The sequence below is a fragment of the Barbatula barbatula genome (genome assembly GCF_947034865.1).
Source record: "Barbatula barbatula genome assembly, chromosome: 12".
Classification (NCBI taxonomy): Eukaryota; Metazoa; Chordata; class Actinopteri; order Cypriniformes; family Nemacheilidae; genus Barbatula; species Barbatula barbatula.
The window spans coordinates 16252510-16272589 of NC_136775.1; the positions used below are offsets into that span (position 1 = coordinate 16252510).

The 20080-nt window shown below is 39.6% G+C and overlaps 1 protein-coding gene across 1 annotated transcript in view; it reads right to left on the reverse strand.

Annotated features, from left to right (window-relative positions):
* snrka (SNF related kinase a) overlaps window positions 1-19048 on the reverse strand; it is a 39286-nt gene extending 20238 nt beyond the window's left edge. The window contains exons 1-2 of the mRNA XM_079469400.1: window positions 18840-19048; window positions 14037-14754 (exon numbers count right to left, since the gene is read on the reverse strand). Of these exons, the coding sequence (XP_079325526.1) occupies window positions 14037-14625 (589 nt within the window). The 5' untranslated portion in view covers window positions 14626-14754; window positions 18840-19048. The remainder of the gene's footprint in view (window positions 1-14036; window positions 14755-18839) is intronic.
* Between the last annotated feature and the right edge of the window lie 1032 nt (window positions 19049-20080).

Here is a 20080-nt window from a genome sequence, read left to right on the forward strand (position 1 = left end):
TTGTTACAGACGCAACTCTCTTACCTATAAACGTTCAAATTATAACATTTCTTGGATAAATAAGTTCAACATATGAATCATTTTTACTCATTATAATACATCGATTTGCTTCAGGAGGCATGTATTAAACCCCTGGAGTCTTACAGATACATTTTTGATGGATATATGCGCTTTTTAGAGCCTCAAAATTGGGCACAATGCAATGGCATTACTCTACCAGTAAGATGCTGTGAAGATTGAAGTTAATGATAAGTAAGGGATAATGTACAAGCAGGCTGCTGTAATCGCGAAATAAGCCCCTTCAGTGTGCTACAAGACCCTCCGCCTCGTCCTGATCACACTGTTGGGGTATTATCCCGCTTATTACAAGTTTACTTGCCACATGAAGAAAAAACTGGACAGGAAATGTGAATTTGAAATATTTCATTATCTCATTTTTACCTTCCGCGAGGCAAATCAGTAAATGAATCGAGCATTCCAACGAGCCGTGTAATAATATGCATTTGAAACGGTTTAACCTATAAAACAATTGACTTGCTTGCAAACTAGTACAAAAAGTAACACTGGCTGAAAGCTTTGCTAAACAGATTTCAATGCGTCAGGCAACACTTTGGAACGCTAATGATTTCTTTTGTGAAAATAAATCGCAAAAAAGTCGCATATTACAGGATTTAAGCTGTCATTGAAACGTTATGAAGACGTTCAGACATGACATTACTGCTTTTAACAGCTCTGGCACATCAAAAAGGCCAACCCAAGCCGAATAAATCAGACACAACACATTTCATCGCCTGAGTACTTCAAATATAAATGCATCTGGCGGCACAACAATGCCTCAAAGACTCTCTCTCACCAGCTCCAGACAAAAGACTAATGGGTCGTAGCTAAACAAAGGGCCGCTTTAGTGTACGAGTCCATCTGTGGCACCCTGTCTGTCAGCTGCGGATGAACTTCAAATGTGATTCCTTTGTAAAGAAACAAAGGCTCAGTCTGTGAAGGCTGAGAAAAGATATGTGGGTGATAGCAAGTCACATACAGATGCTGTGACCACTACAGCCCTCGCTGACTGACTGAAGGGCTGTTTCTCTGTGTCAAGCTGTCAGATGCAGCTCCGTCCACATTAGGGTTATGCAGTCAGAAGAATACAAATCCTGAGTTATTACTTTGACCTGTGGGCTAGACCGGTGGTTCTCAAACTTGGGGCACCAAGATGGATCCAGGGGGACAACAGATTTTGTAGCTTATTATGAAACATATAAATTGATCATACATTTTATGCAATCAAACGTCAGAAAAATAAGCCCACCAACCAAAATAATTGATGTTCCAGCATTGTGTAACTGTATAAGTTATATATATTTGGTTTAATTCAAATGCTAAGTTTAAGAAGTCTCGATTTGGGGGGCCGCAAAGCAATGCACCCTAGACAAAGTTTGACCACAGCTAGACTAGACGATTCTGGACTTTAGCTTTCCTGTAGCTCATTGAGCACTAGCAATGCCAAGGTCGTGGGTTTGATCCCAGGGGATGGCACATACTTGGAAAAAAAATGATTAGTATAATGCAATGTAAGTCGCTTTGGATAAAAGCGTCTGCAAAATGCATAGTGTGCATCGATAAATGGTCAGCCTCAGATAAATAGACCTCGTCACCTGGTCATTCACGCATGAACCCATTTAAGAGACAAACACTAGTTTTTGTGAATGGTAAGGTAGGGCTGTTCAACAAAGTTTGTGTTTTTAATAATATATGTCTGTGCACTGTGTATATTAGTTTTGTATTTATAAACACATACACAAACGTGTATATATTAAAGGAAAAAGTGAATAAATGTTTATTTATAATTTAAATTATATGTAAATATATACACATAAATAGGTCCTAAATATATACATGCATGTATGCGATACAAAATAAATATGCACACCGCACAGACATATGTTATGAAAAAACTAACTTTTATTCGGGATGCATGCAATTAATCGCGACTAAAGAAAATCCTTAAGAAAATGTGCCAACAATTTTTTATTCAGATATAAAAATGCACTGTTTTATATTATTATGTCGACTCGGAACACTTAACAAGTACTCGTTTTTAACAAAGATCCTGTGTTTTGGTTCACTGACACCCACAGGGAAGCCATCCGATGTGAACCGAAAGGAACCAAAACAATGAGAACTATTCATGCCTCATAGCAGGACTTACAGAGATTTTGTATTTTTGCGGTACACTACATAAAACTGACCTTTCAGCAGAAACCGAAAGGGACAGATTTGTAGCTACATCCTTATCTGTGTGTAAGAGGTGTACTGTGAAGATAAAACACTGTTCATTTGAAACAGCACATCTGATTATTGTGCTTACTCCTTCTGTGTGTTTACACAAAATAAAGGAGTTGCTGAATCACAGCTCTGGCAGCTACTGAAAGCTCACTGAGGTCTCAAGGTGTGTGCGAGAATAATACATGTTGCGTCCAAAATAGGGATGTTCATTTCGGATAATTTTCTTAACCGACAACCGACCCTCGTTTACCGTTAACTGAGATTTTTATATACGCACACAAGATGCACATAATTCTGTCAAAATGCTCCCACATACTACTTTATTTCGCTCGCTTCATTTTGTGTTGGCACGTTTGGCTTCACCGCCGACGTCTTTCACGTGTTGACGTAAATTAACAAGTATTAGGACATCTTTCGTTGTCATGCAAAAAAAAATATTTATTATCTGCATTGTCATTCCAAAAAGTATATTTTTTTCTCTATTAAAAGAAATTAAACCGTTTAACTGATAGTAGAAGTGGGCGGAATGGTCAAAAATCTGTTTCACGGAATGAGTAAATTATTTTACGACATATTCATGAAATCTCGCATTATAATGCTATATTTTACACCGAATTTTTCTTAGATTGATTTAACTAATTTATTTATTACAGTTTATTTAAATGCTCACCATAGTTAAAATAAAGGCAAGTTATGATGTACTGAAGATATCAAATTAAGTTCTGACAATCAGATGTATTATTTATTCATATTTATATCATATCTATAGCATATGTTTACAGTAGGAAGATAGACAGCATGTATAATAATTACGTTTTAATATGCACAAACAATGAGATTACAGTATTTGACTCGTGTTATAAACTGGTGTTCATGGGGTCTGTACTGTAGGTGTTTATCGTTTTCACTATCTATTAGATGAGCAATATTCCTGTGTCTTTAGGTTTGTTTATTCTGTTTACTCCTCACGCGTCTCCCAAAACTGGATGTTAGCGCGTCACATCAAAGCGCTCGCGCGGCGTGCATCATTGCGCATTTCAATGCAATGCAAATGCGCGCATTTCAAATTTTATTAAAGCTTTTAACAGCTTTACAAAACAACCTGACTTCTGCAATACGTGTTGAGAATGAGCCACTGCGGTTGAGAGAAGAATCGCCGGACTGTAGCGGATCACTAAACTACAGACTGAAAGAAGGTCAAAAGAATGTTTGATAGGCTCATTTGTTACGGGTGGAGTAATTCATTCGTTTTTTTTCAGAATAGAGCCCAATTTGCAGAGCGCCGAGTTAAACACGCCCACTTATTTACATTCCGTGGAATACACGGAATAGAAAAATCTCGGAACGGAATATTCCGCCCAGCCCTAACTGATAATAATAATCGGTCACGGGGTTTTACTATCGGTTAAACGATTAATATGAACATCCCTAGTCCAAAACCACATGCGTGCACACAGAACATAAGGGGATAATCTTGTGTTTTGTAAGGTATGAAAAGGTTGATTTACATGATACTAGACATCAAACAACAAATGTCAGCATTTCCGCTACAATCATTTTGCCGTGGAGGGCCACAACGCCAAAAATCGTTCCCGTCATGACTACTAGGGATGCACCGATACCACTTTTAAGGATCGAGTACGAGTACCGATATTTTTTCCCTGGTACTCGGATAAACCTTTTTGGATAAACCGCTCGTTCGGTGGGAAATTGTCGTCAGTACTGCCCCACTTGTGGGAGGTCTTGTTTTCCTGATGCAGGAAACATGTCCATTGAGTGGCAGACGGCAGCGAGAAGCCAAAAACGCTACATGAGGTGTCTTGAATGCAGTATTAAAACTATGTGATGATGTCACGGATATGTTAATAAGCGCGTGACTTCATCAAGCGCCACAACTTCACAAAATCTTAGCGGAAACACTGAATGAAGATCTAGGCTCACATAGCCAAACCCCAGCTGATGTTGACTGATATTACCTGTGAGGCTTCAGCGTTCAATAAAAACATTTGCATATCCAGTTGTGCCAACATTTTCAATCTCTCAAACTGCCATCAGGAAAAACTGAAAAAACCTGCCATCATAAGCGTAAGACGCATATGTAGCGCAGCATCTGGAGGTTTCATGCGTGCTGGTGTCAGGTCTGATGAGTGAGCGACCGGCACGTCGATGGAAAACCTCACGTGTGCCGGCCGCACCAGGCTCGACAACAAAGGCAGGTGTTGCCATAGCAACCAGCAGTATTAATGGCCCTCCGGGTGGACTTCACGTTGTGCAGCTGTTTTAGACAAGATCAGGAAGACGCTACTCTAAACATAGTTCCCCCATTTCCTTTAATAGCCTCTACTTTCAATCTCTCACATTCATTTGTCCTCTCTCTCTTTCTCTCTGCTCTTAATCTTCAGCACTAAAGGGCGATAACAGAGATGGACCAACGGCCTCGGACCAGCGCGCGAGTTTCAAACCATTTGACAAAACAGACACTTGTCCCATTGGTGCCACAAGAGTGAAAGAAGTGAAAGTGACCTATTTGTCAGTTGTAGTGAACCATACCCGAAATGTGACCTCTGCATTTAACCCACCCAGAGAGTAGTGAACACACACACAGCAAGTCGTGAACACATGTACACCCGGAGCAGTGGGCAGCTATCACTGCAGCGCCCGGGGAGCAAGTAGGGGTAAGGTGCCTTGCTCAGGGGCACCTCAGTCGTTACCTGCCCGCCTTGAGGATCGAACTGGCAACTTTCTGGTCACGATTCCGACTCTCAAACCATTAGGCCACGACTGCCCTTTTTTGCGCCAGTCCAGAAGTGACTGGACCGGCGCAAGCATGCTGGCAGCATATGTGCATAGTTTTGGCTGTATTTAGTGATTAGGGAAATTGTTGCTTGGCACATTTCACTAGTATGCTCACTGCAAAGGCTCATGCCCATCAACCGGATTTAGAATACTAACTAGTGGATAATTTTGAGCCAGTGCTTTACATGGTAAAACTCTGTAAGATGGTATCTAAAAAAGAAAAATAATCCGTTTTACAATTCACAGATGCTGAATCTGCAAACACACATTTGTATTTGGGCATTGCATCACTTCTCATGGGGTATTTTAAGCATCTCCTCATAATTTGACAATCGATAAAACTAGTCAAAATGTTACAAACCCCTCAAGACATCTGCGTTCTGTTCCATGCAGATATATTTGGTCTAGCTGGTTTGAGATGCATGAGGGCATTCTATGTAAACACCTTCTGAAGCTGAACCAGAAAATAAACAATTTATTCAAGGCTTCCTAAAGATGAATTGGTCGACTAGTTGACTAGTAGCAATTTCGCTCCTCTCGTCAATTTTGAAACTATGTAGTGCTTTCTACGTCACAACGGCACTCGCTCCTCAAAAAGATCTGATATATAATATACTCTCTTGAATTCAATCCAGAATGATACGTAGTCCAGAAATGATGATCTATATAAAAATGATAGGTCATATATAAAGTATTTTGTTATAGGGATTGTTCACCTAAAGCTTTCGCTTCTGTCATCAGTTGTTCATCCTTATGTTATTTAAATCTGTACAATCTGTGAAACACAAAAGAAAAATCTTGAGAAATGTCTCATGTAGCTCAATTCGTAGAGCATTGATATGACACAGCAAAGGTCATGGGTTTAATAAATAGGAAATACACATACTGACATAACATACCGCGAACACACAAAGTTGTTTTGGATGAAAGCGCCTGCCAAATGTGTAAATGCAGTTAGAGCACTTCTTTTGATCAGTCTCCGGTGAAGGTTGGTGAAAAGATGAAACTAACAGTTTTCTTAGAAATGACATTTATCTGTTTAATCGTTTGCCGTGTGAAGCTTTGACCATTGTGTCAATACATTACTGCACTGAACAACTGAAGCTGAAACTAGACTTAAGTTCAATGTAGCAAACATAACTTACAAAACAGCTGAATTCAAATGAACCTCTGAATTAGATTTATCTTGAACGTATTGCTATACTGACTATACAACACAAGCATTATTTACAAATAGATGGGAACTTATAAAAATATATATATATTTATGAGCACCACTTTGTGTGTGTATATATATATATATACACAATATATATATATATATATAGTATGAAAACCCTTATAATCCCACATGGATAATTCTCAGCAGCATTATGTGCTGTCAGCATTTACGATTCTCGGTAGAGTCAAAAGCCATGGTTGATGATAACATTAACTACTTCTGACCTCCGCACCCTCATTCTCCTGCTTCATATATCTGTGCACAGGATCTGCTGTAAATCAATACTATATGAAGTACAGTAGATATAATGCACTGTGTTTTGCAGCACCGAGAGGAGCGAGCTTGAGTTAGTCATTTATAGCAGGTGTGAGATGCTGGGATGTGGACAGGAGCCGGTGGGCTCTGCTGGAGGTGAGGAGGGTGACAACATTCACACACGAGCTGGATGTCAGCCCTCTGAAATGGTTTAAGATGACTGAATGGACAGGGCTGTAAAGGAACTGTCAGACACGAGGTGGCTGATGCAAAAAAAAACAACAGTCTGAGATTTTTAGAATAATGATATTCAACACTTAATATTATGGTAGTGGATGATGTCACAGAAAATTGCTAACATTCTTCCAAATATCTTCTCTTTGTTTATTGGAACAAAGAAATGTATACAGATTTGAAACAACCCGAGGGTGAGTATATGATGACAGATTTTTTATTTTTGGATGAACTACCCCTAAGTACAGTCTTGCTAAATCCTGTCCTATGGGAATGTTCTGACCGAAATTCTGAAGTACGGTCACAGCATCAACAACAAACCAGACCACGTACAGTATGTCTGACTGAAGAGTGAAAAGAGACATTAATGATCAGGTTCCTAAGTTTGATCAGCGTTTACATTATTTTACAACAGACTCCGTATAAAATAAGAGTCTATGGAAAGCACGAGAAATATGAACAACATCAGCAGGCTGAGGCAGTGAAGCCAGCATTGTGCTCTCCGTGGTTTGTCATCACATAATAAGGACATTTATTCCGGACCATTTCTAATTAACAGCATCCAAGCACACAACTCTCTGCGTTTCTGAAATACAGTCCTGTGTCATAGCAGCAACATCCCTGCTTTGTTTAAGAAGCCAAAAACTTGTTCTTCTGATGAAGCCCTGTCAAGTTCCTCCCAACATAAAAACCCTGCACTGCAATTTTATGAAAATAAATAGATGTTGGACTTATAATCGCACAGTGTCTGCCTGAGGCTAAAGATTTGAAACTGAACACAAACAGCATGAGGCAAATATTAAAATCTATTCTTAGCCTAACACCAGTAAAGACTCTTCAACACATCATAAAGCTGATAAACAACTCACAAAAAATGCTGCAAACCAAACCTGACCTAATTTGGTTATGTACAAATGAAAAATGTAAACCTTATCGCTGAATTCATCACAGCACGATATTTGGAAATAGCTGTGGGACAGTTCATAGTGTTTATTATTTTGTTGTTGTGACAACAACCAATGTTCGGGTGTGAACAGGCTAAGGCTGTGTTCACATTTGACTTCTTTTTTTGACGAGAAAAGTTGACAATGGCGCTTTTTTGTGGTTCAGTGTTCAAAGACAGCATTTGTGAACAGCTTAGAGACAAATGATTCATAGGCAGCGTGACGGAATTCTATTTGAATTATAAACAGTTCACATTTAAAAACTACAATACTTATTTATCGGTAGAAACTAAGTCAAAAGTTATTGAAAGTGAAAATTAAACTTACAACATATTTAACAAAAAACGTTTAAGACGAATTTGACGAATGTACAATTTCTAGGTTTCACACACACAGGCCAGGGCATGTGCATTAAACACAAACCTCATCTAGTCCCCACCAGACCGTGATCTTCAAGTTAATGGTCCGTGGATCAACATAGACACACCAGTCACTCGTGTCGTGAATACATTTTTGAAGGTTAGTAAACTACTTATAATGTAAACCAGATGCTAGCATCTTAAAATAAAAGTCAAGTGTGAACACGGCCTAGAAAGTAAAGCTTAACCAGAGCAGAGTACAGTGGTTACATTGTGTGAGGGAACCGTGGGTTCAATTGATCATTGATAATCAGATGTTGTTTCCGCATCATGCCGTCAATCATTTAATTGAAATGAAGCCCAAATTCCTTTAAGAGCAGTCATTGTCTCAAAAATGTACAAGCCTCTTTTTCTACTGAACTATTGGGCTATTCACTATTTGATTGGCTGCATACTTCACAATGTCATTGTTCATTAATAGGGCCGAACGATTTTGAATCAAGCACCTTATCTTCTGTATTATTTAATACAGAAAATCAATAATCAATGGTAACCAATGCAATATTAGATAGATTCACCACAAACTATATGTCATGATTCTGCTGCATCATGTCAGGTTTCTCTTAGTATAGTGGCAGGATCATGACAGAACCTCATGTTTAATGTGGAGAGAGGCAATTATTGTCATGGCCTTCCATACACTCTCTCTGGTCTCGTCTCGTCTCTGTTCCCATCCTCTCTGTACCTCTTATTGATTAATGCCCTACACCTGTTCCCCTCTTGATTTGGTCCCTTATTTAACGCCTTTGTGTCTTCTGTCTTGTGCTGGTTCATTGTGGTTTGTATGGTGAGTTCACGTGTCTTGTTAGTCTAGTCTACTGTAGTTTTGATGTTCATGTTTATAGTTTATTTTAGTCTTGTTTAAGTGTAGGTAGTATTAGTCCTGTCTTGTTGTTTTACCCATGTCATGTTTAGTTATGTTACCCCCACGTGGGTCTTTGTTTTATTATTTACCCGCTGTCTGCACCTGGGTCCTCTGTCCTTGTCTCACCACTCAAGAACCATGACACTATAGGCCAGGTTTGAGATATTAGTTGATACATGAATTGACATTTTTCTAGAACTACCTCAATCATACTAGTATATTAACTGCTTTTGTTAAATTTCTAGTCATGTAAACATGTAATAATTATCATGACATAAAGCACTGACAAATAAGCTTGCTGTAACTTGAAATTCATAAATCACGGAAACTAAAGTGCAGATTACAGAAATATAAAACCAAACTGTGGTTTTACCAAACTCAGTCATTTGATAATGCAGACTGTAATAAACATATGATAAACATGTTCATTGCACTTAAACACTGTCTGTTAACTTACTAGACAATCTTTAAATAAATCGTTAAAAATATAAACTATTAATATATGTATTATCTTATGTCTTAATTATTGTGTAAGTGCTGCATGACATTACAAGTCTTGTCCCTTGAGGCAGCATTAATGTTAACACACACAATACCTGACACTGCGCAGCATAATCCATAGCCAAAACAGTCCCACACAACTGACAGCACGTTGCTCTTTTACACTAAAGTTTCCACAGTGCCATGTACTGTCGAGCCTAAGGCCATTGTACAACAGGTCAATGTACAAATTCATTAAATAGACAGGCGCAGTTGCGGCACCCATTTGGTGCAACGCGCTCTTCAGCCGCGGCTCATGGTTCAAATAGACGCGCGGCAAGCATGCTGAAAAGGAGAAGGCAGGTGCATGCCGCGCATTTTCCATGCATTTTAATGCTTTGACGATGGTACTGGTCAGCTCTGAGCAGGGTCGCATTAAATTGTTCATCCCCATAATGAATCGCAGTCTTTGCGGTTAGAAGTTCGTGTTTTCCTAAATTGCGATTTAATCGCAAATGCAATTAATCGTTCAGCCCTAATTATTAGTATTTACAGACTGACAAAAAGAGGTAGGCTGTAATCGATTTCCATACATCACTATAGTTTAATCTGTTTACAACATACCCGTCAACCCAAACAGAATACTATTTTGCAACATCACAACAGGAATAATCATGCGACAACAGAGGCTTGATTTATGTCTAGACTTGTCTACAATACAAAAACAGAAGATACATATTTTACTGTATTAATCTCTAATGGTATACGCTAAAATGCTAAAACATACTTAAAAAAGTGCAAATATAACTGAATAGACCCATCTCTTGAGTTTCCAAAAGAACCTTGAAAAAGATGCGATTATGCTGAAAATGAACCCTGCTTAGCATCATTATGAAGATTGAGAGAGCAGGGTTAGGACATCCTGACATGTGTTTCCATTACTGCACAGATCTCAGTGTCCATTAAGCCTGGGTCTGTTTCACATTTCTCCTTAAAAGCCATTCCAGAAACAAGCAGTTTCATTTAGGGCCTGTATCAGCCGTAGGTTATTTGTGTTTCCTGGTAATAAACACAATAAATTAAACTTTAATTAATGAAGATTATGACACAAAATTCGGTCATATCATACATGTTTGTTTTTTCACCTTAGATACCTGTATAATGTTTCATGGCCACTCGGACTGGGATGAATGAATCAGGCCCATTGTTTATGCTATAAACACAGTAAATGTGAAATGTGCTTATTAGGACTGTCAAACGATTAATCGAATAAAGAATAAAAATGTGTGGTTACATAATATTCTGTCTGTATGTGTACTGTGCATATACATTTTGTATTCATAAAAAATACACATACATGCATATTTTATTTAAATAATCAAACAATATATAATTGTAATTATAGGTAAATGGAAATAATAATGTAAATATTTCCTTATGCAACAAATTCAACATAAATATGCACAGTACACTGACAAAATATGTATACACAAACTTTTATTCTGGATACGATTAGTCGTTTGACAGCCCTAGTGCTGAACGATGCCACAAAGCTATATGCTCTTCTGTATCAAAATATAACCCAACATTTTATTATTTTAAACCAAAATGAAGTATTAACCAAACAATATTCTATTAAAAAGCACAGGGTTACTTCCTCTAGGTATTAAACTATACCTATCCCAATGTTGCAAAACGGCCGAAGCAATAAATCGATCATAAATACTCCATGTTAAAAGGCTCTGACAGTCACGGCCCAAAATCTGGCCAGCTCTGGGGTCCTGCATCTGCCCTGAAGTGCCAGCTGAACATCTGTGTTATCGATTGAAAAGAGAAAGCAGAAATCATCTCAGCAGGAACACCGTCGGCATCGCAGCACAATAACCCTGACAGTGTCTATAAAAAATGTTTAATCAGGGCTCAAGCGGAGAAGCTCAGCCTAAACACAGAGAGGATTAACAGTCCCACCACCTGCCTGTATAAGGTCTGAAAATACAATTAAACAAGCCGCCGGCTCCGGGATTGCTGTGTTATGACACCAACAGACAGTTCAGACCCAGATGCACAGCATCAATTCAGAAAAATATCCTTTACGCTTTACTCTAAAAGGCAGTATTTAATCTAGGATTTAATCTGTGATTTTACCTCGACATATCTTTCAATTACACGTTAGGATGTAAAATATGCAAATACATGCATCAAGATTCTGTACTTCTAGCAATTCCTTTAAAGACAAAGTTAAAAATAGCCTTGGCTTCAATAAAAATGTCCACTGGAGCATTCCCAGACCAAACACCTGCTTTTAATTTCCACTGTGACTTTTTATTTCAATTTGAGCTGTACATTTGGTTTAAAGGGGTCTGCATCGAGTCAAGTGATGCTGTACAGTCCCAGTCATATCTCTCAGAACCTAGAACTCAAAATCATCTCTCAAGATGGGAAAAAAAACGCATGCAGATTGTATCCAGCACTAATTCTTGAGCTTTGCACCATCAATAGACTGGAACGTTTTCATGCCCTGACACGCTCGACCATCCACCATCTCTTCCCCTTAAAAAAGGCCAGGCCTCAACCTGCATCAACATGCACACTTGTGTATGTTATCACGAGGAGCTAATGCGACAATGATGAAAAGAATCCGCCGAAGAGCCACTTCAGGAATCCATGGCTTAATGATCCAGAACTTGGGCCTGTCAAATGACAGATCCTCTGCTTAACTGACGAGAAGAACCTCATTTGGTTCCCGCTGTGACATGTCAGATAAAGAGGCCGAGCCGTGTTATTGACGGCAGTGAGGAGAAGCCTTACAGCGGCAGACAGCTCGATAAAATCAATAGATATTCTGTTAAACCGCTGCTCAGTCCTGCTCACTCTGGGACATGTTTAGAAGCGTTTTAGAGGCTACAAAGTAAGACAAAACGTCAAGAAACAAGTTGTGTCACTCGTGTGCCATTTTCCGCCATGTTTGCCGCCTCTGGGTAGCTATTTACGTGACAGCAAGTCCACAGTCCTATCTCCTTGAATGGTGGAAGGCAGACATTTCTAAAATCGCTAGCAAAATTGACAATTACACAGCATTAAACAGCATATTTCCCATCAATAATTAAACTTGATATGGACTGTACCGAAACTTTATTTTGCTAAGATTAAAGTGTACTAAAAATCACCTTTTTTAATTGTTTCAGCTCCTGCGCATGCCTCGGGCGCATCTTGTTAAAGATCAGGTATCACACGCAGTTTATGCCAATCTCATATTAATCGTGATTACCTAAACAGAAGTATTGTATACGTCCTATCTTCCAAGAGAGTTTAGTTTGCATTTATGCATATACACGTCGATTGTCAACAAAACACACACATGTATGACTTCGTTTGACTTACCGTGTGCGGTTCATGTCAGGCATCTTTTAGCACTGAGGTCGCGCCATCTATCAGTTTCAAACGATCTCCAAATCCAGCGTAATACCCACCGTTCTTTAACATCCATCACTAAAATGCAGTGAAAATCCAGACATATCTAAACTTCACTATCGCAAGAGTACCGGGCTGCAGCGCAGCCAACCTTGACGCAGCTCAGATAATCTTGATGGCGGGTCTCGCTAGTCGGTTGATTCGTGGGCGGTCTCACCTTTCAGTGCTTTTCTGCTTTTTCTCTTATGAAACCGGGATCCAGACTTTTAAAAAAACTTTCCGAAAACAAGTTGGAATGCTGGGGGAGTGTATCAAGCACATAAATACTAAGTCGTACAACCAACTCGTTTTTTGACAAGTCGTATGTCCAACTCGTTTTTTGACAAGTCGTACGTCCAACTCGTTTTTTGACAAGTTGACAATGTTAATCATGAGAAGCCAAGCACGTTCTGCATGGAGCATGTTACCTCCACTTTAATATATATTATCTTTGTGTAGAAAACCATATGAAGTTGTTACATTGCTGGGAAACAGAAACAGCTTACAGTAAAACCGGGACACTCTGCGTTGTTATTGTACCGTCTGTCATTGAAGTTTTCCAAGATTTTTAAATTTTGCCCTAAGCAACCCTAAAAATCTGTTATTTACTGTGGCAAAGAGTGTACGCTACATACAGAAATGTAATATCACAATACACAGTTTTGCCAAGCTTATCTGCCTGCAAAATGTTAATATTTTATAATTGGCAATTTCGTATGAATGTATATGTTGTGAATATAACAAAAGCAAGAATTAAAGCTCCACTCCTATCTCAACCACTAAAACTAATGAGATTAAAGCATTTCATAAGATTAACCACCATGTAAAATAATAATGAATTGAGATTTTGTTATTTATGCAACATAATAATTATGCCTATCATCATCCACTTATTTGTAGTATCACTGTATTATACACCCACTCATGGAAAACTGCTTTGCTAAAACATTTTTAGACACTACGAAAACACTAAGACAAGAACCAGTGCTTGCTTAACTGACCTCAGCACTTTGCTTTGTTCTCTCGCGTGTGAATTAAAGAGCTAAATTACTATTACCCCATTGTTATGCAAGTACACAGACACTCACCCACAGCAGGTGCATCATACTCGTCACCCAACAGGATCTCTGGGGCAGAGTAAGCCAGCGAACCGCAACTGGTGGTCAGCTTCTTCCCCGGCTGAAACTTATTACTGAAGCCAAAGTCGGTGAGCTTGACCAAGCCCTGCTTCTTGAAGAACACCACGTTCTCAGGCTTCAAGTCACGGTGGACCACGTGCAGCCGATGACAGTACGAGATGGCGTGCACGATCTGCGCAAAATATTTCTTTGCCAGCTCCTCGTTCAGCCCCTCCTCGTGCTTCATGATGTAATCGAACATGTCGCCCCCGTCGCCGAGCTCCAGGATGAGGTACAGTTTGGTGTGCGTGTCGATGACCTCATAAAGTCGAACGATGTTGGGGTGCTGGACCAGTTTCATACAGCGGACCTCCTGGAAGAGGTGACCGGTCGCGACCGTGTCCAGTTTGGTCTTGTCGATCACCTTGACCGCCACTTTTTCGCCGGTGAAGACGTGACGTGCTTGTTTGACCACGGCGAAATGTCCACGGCCGAGCGTCTTGTCCAGGTCATACAGCCCGGCGATCTTACCGTCGTACCCGCGCTTGATTCCCGCCATGATTGCCGGTCCTCCGGTGGACTGGAGGGGGGAGTGGCCCCTGGGGGAGGGGTGGGGCTTAAAACGGAGGGAAAATCCAGCTCACTTGAGCCCGCTGGCTGGTAACAGCAAACCCATGACGGCTGGCTCCTGTTATTCAGAGAGATACAAACACAAAACGTATTACTTAACTTGCTGAATGTTATTTATTTATATTATGACTTTTAAATATTCAACAACACACTGGTGATGTTTCTTAACATTTTTCTATAAACATTTCACAATTCTTCTTTTGATTGACAGGATGTATCGGCCCTGATCAATGGCTGTTTTTAAGGACCGTCAGCTGATAGTGTGAAAAATTGCTTTGATCGACCAACACTGATCATTGTTCTGATATGTCGGCGCATCTCTAATATAAATACAGACATGTTCAAACCACCAGTGGATTTCACTCAAAATCTGAATACTGAAATGAAGCTAGTTTTACACAGCTACAGTTATACACTGTTTCAGTGGCACAGGCCTTTAACATGCACCAGCACATATTTGTATTGATTTCCTTTTGTTAGAGAAAGAAATAAAAGCCACATGTCCAGCTGGTAAGCTGGTGCACCAGAGGAGAGGCTGCTTTCTAAAAGGGCTGATTGAATTTGAGTGGCATTAACCTCAGGCCAGTACTGAAGATGACTCCACAGAGAGCTGCCACAACTTTCACATGTTCCTAACATCCTGTTTCCTTTACGCATCTCCATGAGTCACGTCACCCGCATCACAAGGGATGAAGTGCAGGATGCATTAGGGTGCTGGCCGCTATGGCAAATGTCACGAAAGACAGAAAATGTGATTGGGGCTCGCTTGTGCAATTTTTGTTGCAATATGTTAGGGTAATATGGGTAGTTGTCAGACTCTGAGAATTTCCACATTGTTAAGAATAAAGGTGCTCAAAAGGTTCTTTGCAGAGATGCCATAAAGAAGCATGTTTGGTTTTTCAAAGAAGCATTTAAGTGCGAGGTTCTTAAATAAGCACTTCTTTCCTTTTATAGTCTAAAAAACCTTTTTTATAATAAAAAAATAAAATAAACCTTTGTGCAGAAAGATTCTGCAGATATAAATTGTTCTTTACAGAACCATGCAGCTTAAAATGGTTCTTCACTTGTTTAGCATCTTCATTTTTGACAATGTTGGAGTTTATTAAAGGGATAGATCACCAAGCAAATTATCATGATTAACCCAAGTTGTTCCAGACTTTGTTTGGCTAAACAAAGAAAGATATTTGGAAGAATGTTAACAACTGACATTTCTGAGGCATCATTGACTATCATTGAAGGAAAACAAATGTTTTTGTTCTATTTAACACAAAAGAGATATTTTGAGGATTCCAGGAAAGCGAAAAGTTCTGGGGCACCTTTGACTACCATTTAGATTTTTCTACTATGGTGGTCAATGATATCCCAGAATGCAATTTACTAAAACGCTTCCATTCTACCATCTTTCTTTGTGCTCAACAGAACTTAGACAGATTTGGAACAAATAACGAGCGATTAATTCATGACAGACTATCCTTCTAAGCTTTTTAAAGTTGTTTTGGGCTTGGCACTATACCAGGGTGTTCATGGGTAGTTAGTAGGTCATTTCATTTACTACTCCGATATGGCTGAGCAATGAGCGTATCCTTTTTTTTTCACAATATGTATGCATGTATAACGATAGAACGATGTTCAAGATGCAGAAAGAGTTAAACATTTTGAAGCAGGGCTGTATTTACAAAACCCTTACTCCAGCAATGAGTAATAGAGATGCTTGTCTTACAAAGCACCCCTAAAAACCCTGTACAGGACACTACTTTTCCGTAGTGCCTTCATATACGAGAGCACGAGAAAACAAGGTTCATTTACAATAAGCACTACAGGCCACGATAGCTATTAACCAAAAGTTCAGTTTTGTTGTGGTTTAAGAGAGGCAATCATTTATGGATCTGGATTGTTGTTCGGTGTAGTGTACTAACAGCTGATTATTATTATATAACACCTAAGCGCATATACGAGAGGTGAGACTTTGAAGCTAATATCAGCGAATGCACCAATAACCCTGAATCTTTCAAACATGGAGATGCTCAAACCCCAGCCGGTGTGCGAGAATAACAATCAGAGGAAACGCAATACAGCACTTCAGCCCGTCCATCGAGCTTAAACAAATCATATTCCACTGTAACGTGTAACACTGGCTGGCCAACAATTGCCATGCAGCTGTAATGGCACAGCCAACACTACCTTGAAAATTCAATGTCGAAAAAACTGAATACATTTACAGATGTTTTCGCAATTAAAAACTAAAACGTTCACATTCTCAAATAATTCCTGCTACACAAGCATTTCAGCCCACAAACTTCCAGTGAAATGCTGTTCATAACCAAGAATGCCATGCAAGTGTTGCGTAATATTACAGTCTCCCTGATTACAGATCAGGTTAGATCGGGGTTAAGGTCTATGCCCGTGCTTGACTCATTCTCTCAGTTTTGCATCAGTCGAACAAAGATATGGTTAGTTCTCGAATTATTGCATATGATTACAGGACACTTGACTGAAGGAACGTGTTACACACCTTAAACATTCCAGCATGACTAACAGGTATGAAGTGTGCAATGATCAGACTAGACTAGTACCGTACTCATCGCTTACTTGTAATGGACCGAAGCTCAGAAGTGTAGCTTGTAAGGATTACGGGAAACCATCAAGTTGCTTCAAAGGGATACTTCACCCAAAAATGAAAGTTCTGTCATCATTTAATCGCCTTCGAGTTGTTCCAAATGTGTATAAATCAGTCTTAAGTAGCACGGGAACATTTTTTGTAAAAAACAAAAGTACATCGTATGGGTCAGAATTATCGATTTGTCCTTTATGGCAAAAATCATTAAGCTATAAGATCATATTCCATGAAGATATCTTGTAAATTTCCAACCCTAAATACATGAAAACCAGTGGATGGCCTGCTACAGTGCCTCGAAGTTCAAAGGCAATATTCGCAATATTTCTTTTTTGCACCCTCATATTCCAGAGACTTAAAGGGATGTATCTTTGCCCGATATTGTCCTACCCTAACAACCCATACATCAATAGAAAGCTTTCGGGTGATTTAAAACTCTCAGTTTCGAAGAAATTGGCCCATAAGACTGGTTTTGTTGTCCAGGGTCACAAATCTCTTTGTTCAGATGAACACAGAGAAAGATATTTGGAAAAATGCTTATAACCAAACAGTTCTCAACACCCATCGACTACCATTGTAGGACTTTTTTGTTCTGTTGAACACATAAGACGACATTTTGAAGAATGAGGATCAGCAAACAGTTCTGGGGCACTTTTGACAACCATAGTTTCTCTCCTACCATGGTAGTCAATCGGTGGGGAAACATCGTTGGTTACTCCAAGTACCTTTCTCTGTCTTCATCAGAACAAAGACATTTATACACATTTGGAACAACTCGAAGGTGAGTAAATGATGACAGAATGATCCTTGTTGTATCCCTTTGAGCATCAGGACAACAACACATTTGAGCCTTTCATAGCTCATAGTGCCATTATACGGTCATAGCTGTAAACATTGGTATGTAGCCACGGGTCATGAATGTAATGACAAGAAAAGCTGTCAGTGTTAAATGTTGCACGGCAGATCATAGAACTACATATACCAAGATGAAGATACGCCGACGTCAACGTACTCGTATCAAAAACGATCAAACAAGTGAACTCGCATTGATCTCCTGGATATTAACCAACATGCATGCATCGAGTAAAATCCCACATGCATCGACTAAAATCGCGTGACAGCGTGAGGCTGAAATACTGATACAGCATTCGTGTATCTGCTTTCACCTGACAGGAAAGCTAATGGTGATGGTTGGCACATCATGTGGAAGCATGTAAGGAACTGATATACCCGTGCACGGCAGGCCTGATCTGGCCCATAAGCTGCTTATAAGCCCCACACATCCATTGAGAGGAAGACAGTAAATAAATCTCGCTAACGTTACACACTGCTAACACAGCACATGTACACAGAAACAAAGGCGATCCAGCATCTAACCGTAAAGCCACCACGGATCATGCACGTAGCTGACAGGTCATATCTAAAGTAACGATACACATTTAATGCACGTTTATTGTGTCTCAGAACAGATGCTAGCCGGCTAACTGTGTTAGCATTTAACCGCACTATCAGCCAAAGCTTTGACTTACCGCTCGCGCCGACGAACATTAAAACCGCTTTAAAAGTCCTATATATCCCGGCAGTAGTTGATCTGAAGACGACGGAGGATAAGTGCGAGTCCAGCCCTGAGTGTGATGTTAGTAATGAGCAGTGTGTGTGTGCGTGCGTGTGTGTGTATGTGTAAAAACTGGTGGAAGTGCGACTCTCAGCGCTTCTCGCTCTCCGCCCTGAAACCAGTAAACCGCACGGAAACACTGGATCGCTCACTCGCGCTCGATCGCACTGCAGTAACAATCACACCAGCAGGGGCGCCGTGTGGCGCATCCCATACAGTTTGATGGCACTTCGCTGGAGATGGGCGGTTTGATAACACGTGACCCGTATTTGACCAATCACACGACACTTTAACAAGCCGGAAATGGCGTTGTGTGGGACACGCTTGTCTTTTCTAGGTTTAACGTCTATTTCTGTATATTAAAACGGCCGCATTCTTGTACGTCAATGGAGCGCTTTTACAGCTTGAAAGGCTTTGCATTCTGCAATAGCTTTGAAGATTCAAAAAAGCTTCGTAAAACTATTTTTTACATTGCCAAAAAATAAATACAAGCATGTACTAATACAGATTAAGATCAAAGTATTTAAGAATCTATACATACATCTCAATATAAAGAGAAAAGGAGAAAAGTATTGTTGAAAGTTCTCAGTGATGGTGGCAGCATCCTGCTATATAGTGTCAGTGTTTGTTGTGTTGTGCTGCTTGTTGTAGCAGGTCTTGACATCTTGCAGCCAGTGGATAACTGCTTATAGTCTTCGAAAATGTAGATTGTTTTAATTGAAAAATGAAAAGTAAGACTTTTAGTCCTAACTAACTGCTGAGAATAGTTGTTTAGACGCAGTCTAAGTTTATGCAACTGGACCCAGGTTTGAGCTCTCCCAGTAAGAAATATTGTACTTTTATTGAAACTGGTTAAAGTATTTGTGGAAGTTTGTAAACTGGGGGAAGAATGTTTATCTGAAGTGTGTAGCATTTCATTGTCGGTGCATTCGGGCCTGCCATTGCATTAGAGACATTGAACACGAAATGCGTGCACTTAAATGCATCCACACGCCTACGGGAGGTTATTCAAGTTTTCTGCTTAGCAAGAGCTCCCCGTTTGTTTGTTTGTTTGTTTGTTTGTTTGTTTTGCAAAAACCGCACCCTTCACAGATCTGATTTTATTTATAAATGTGTGTTGCATGAGCATTATTTTGATTGGGTAGAGATGACGTA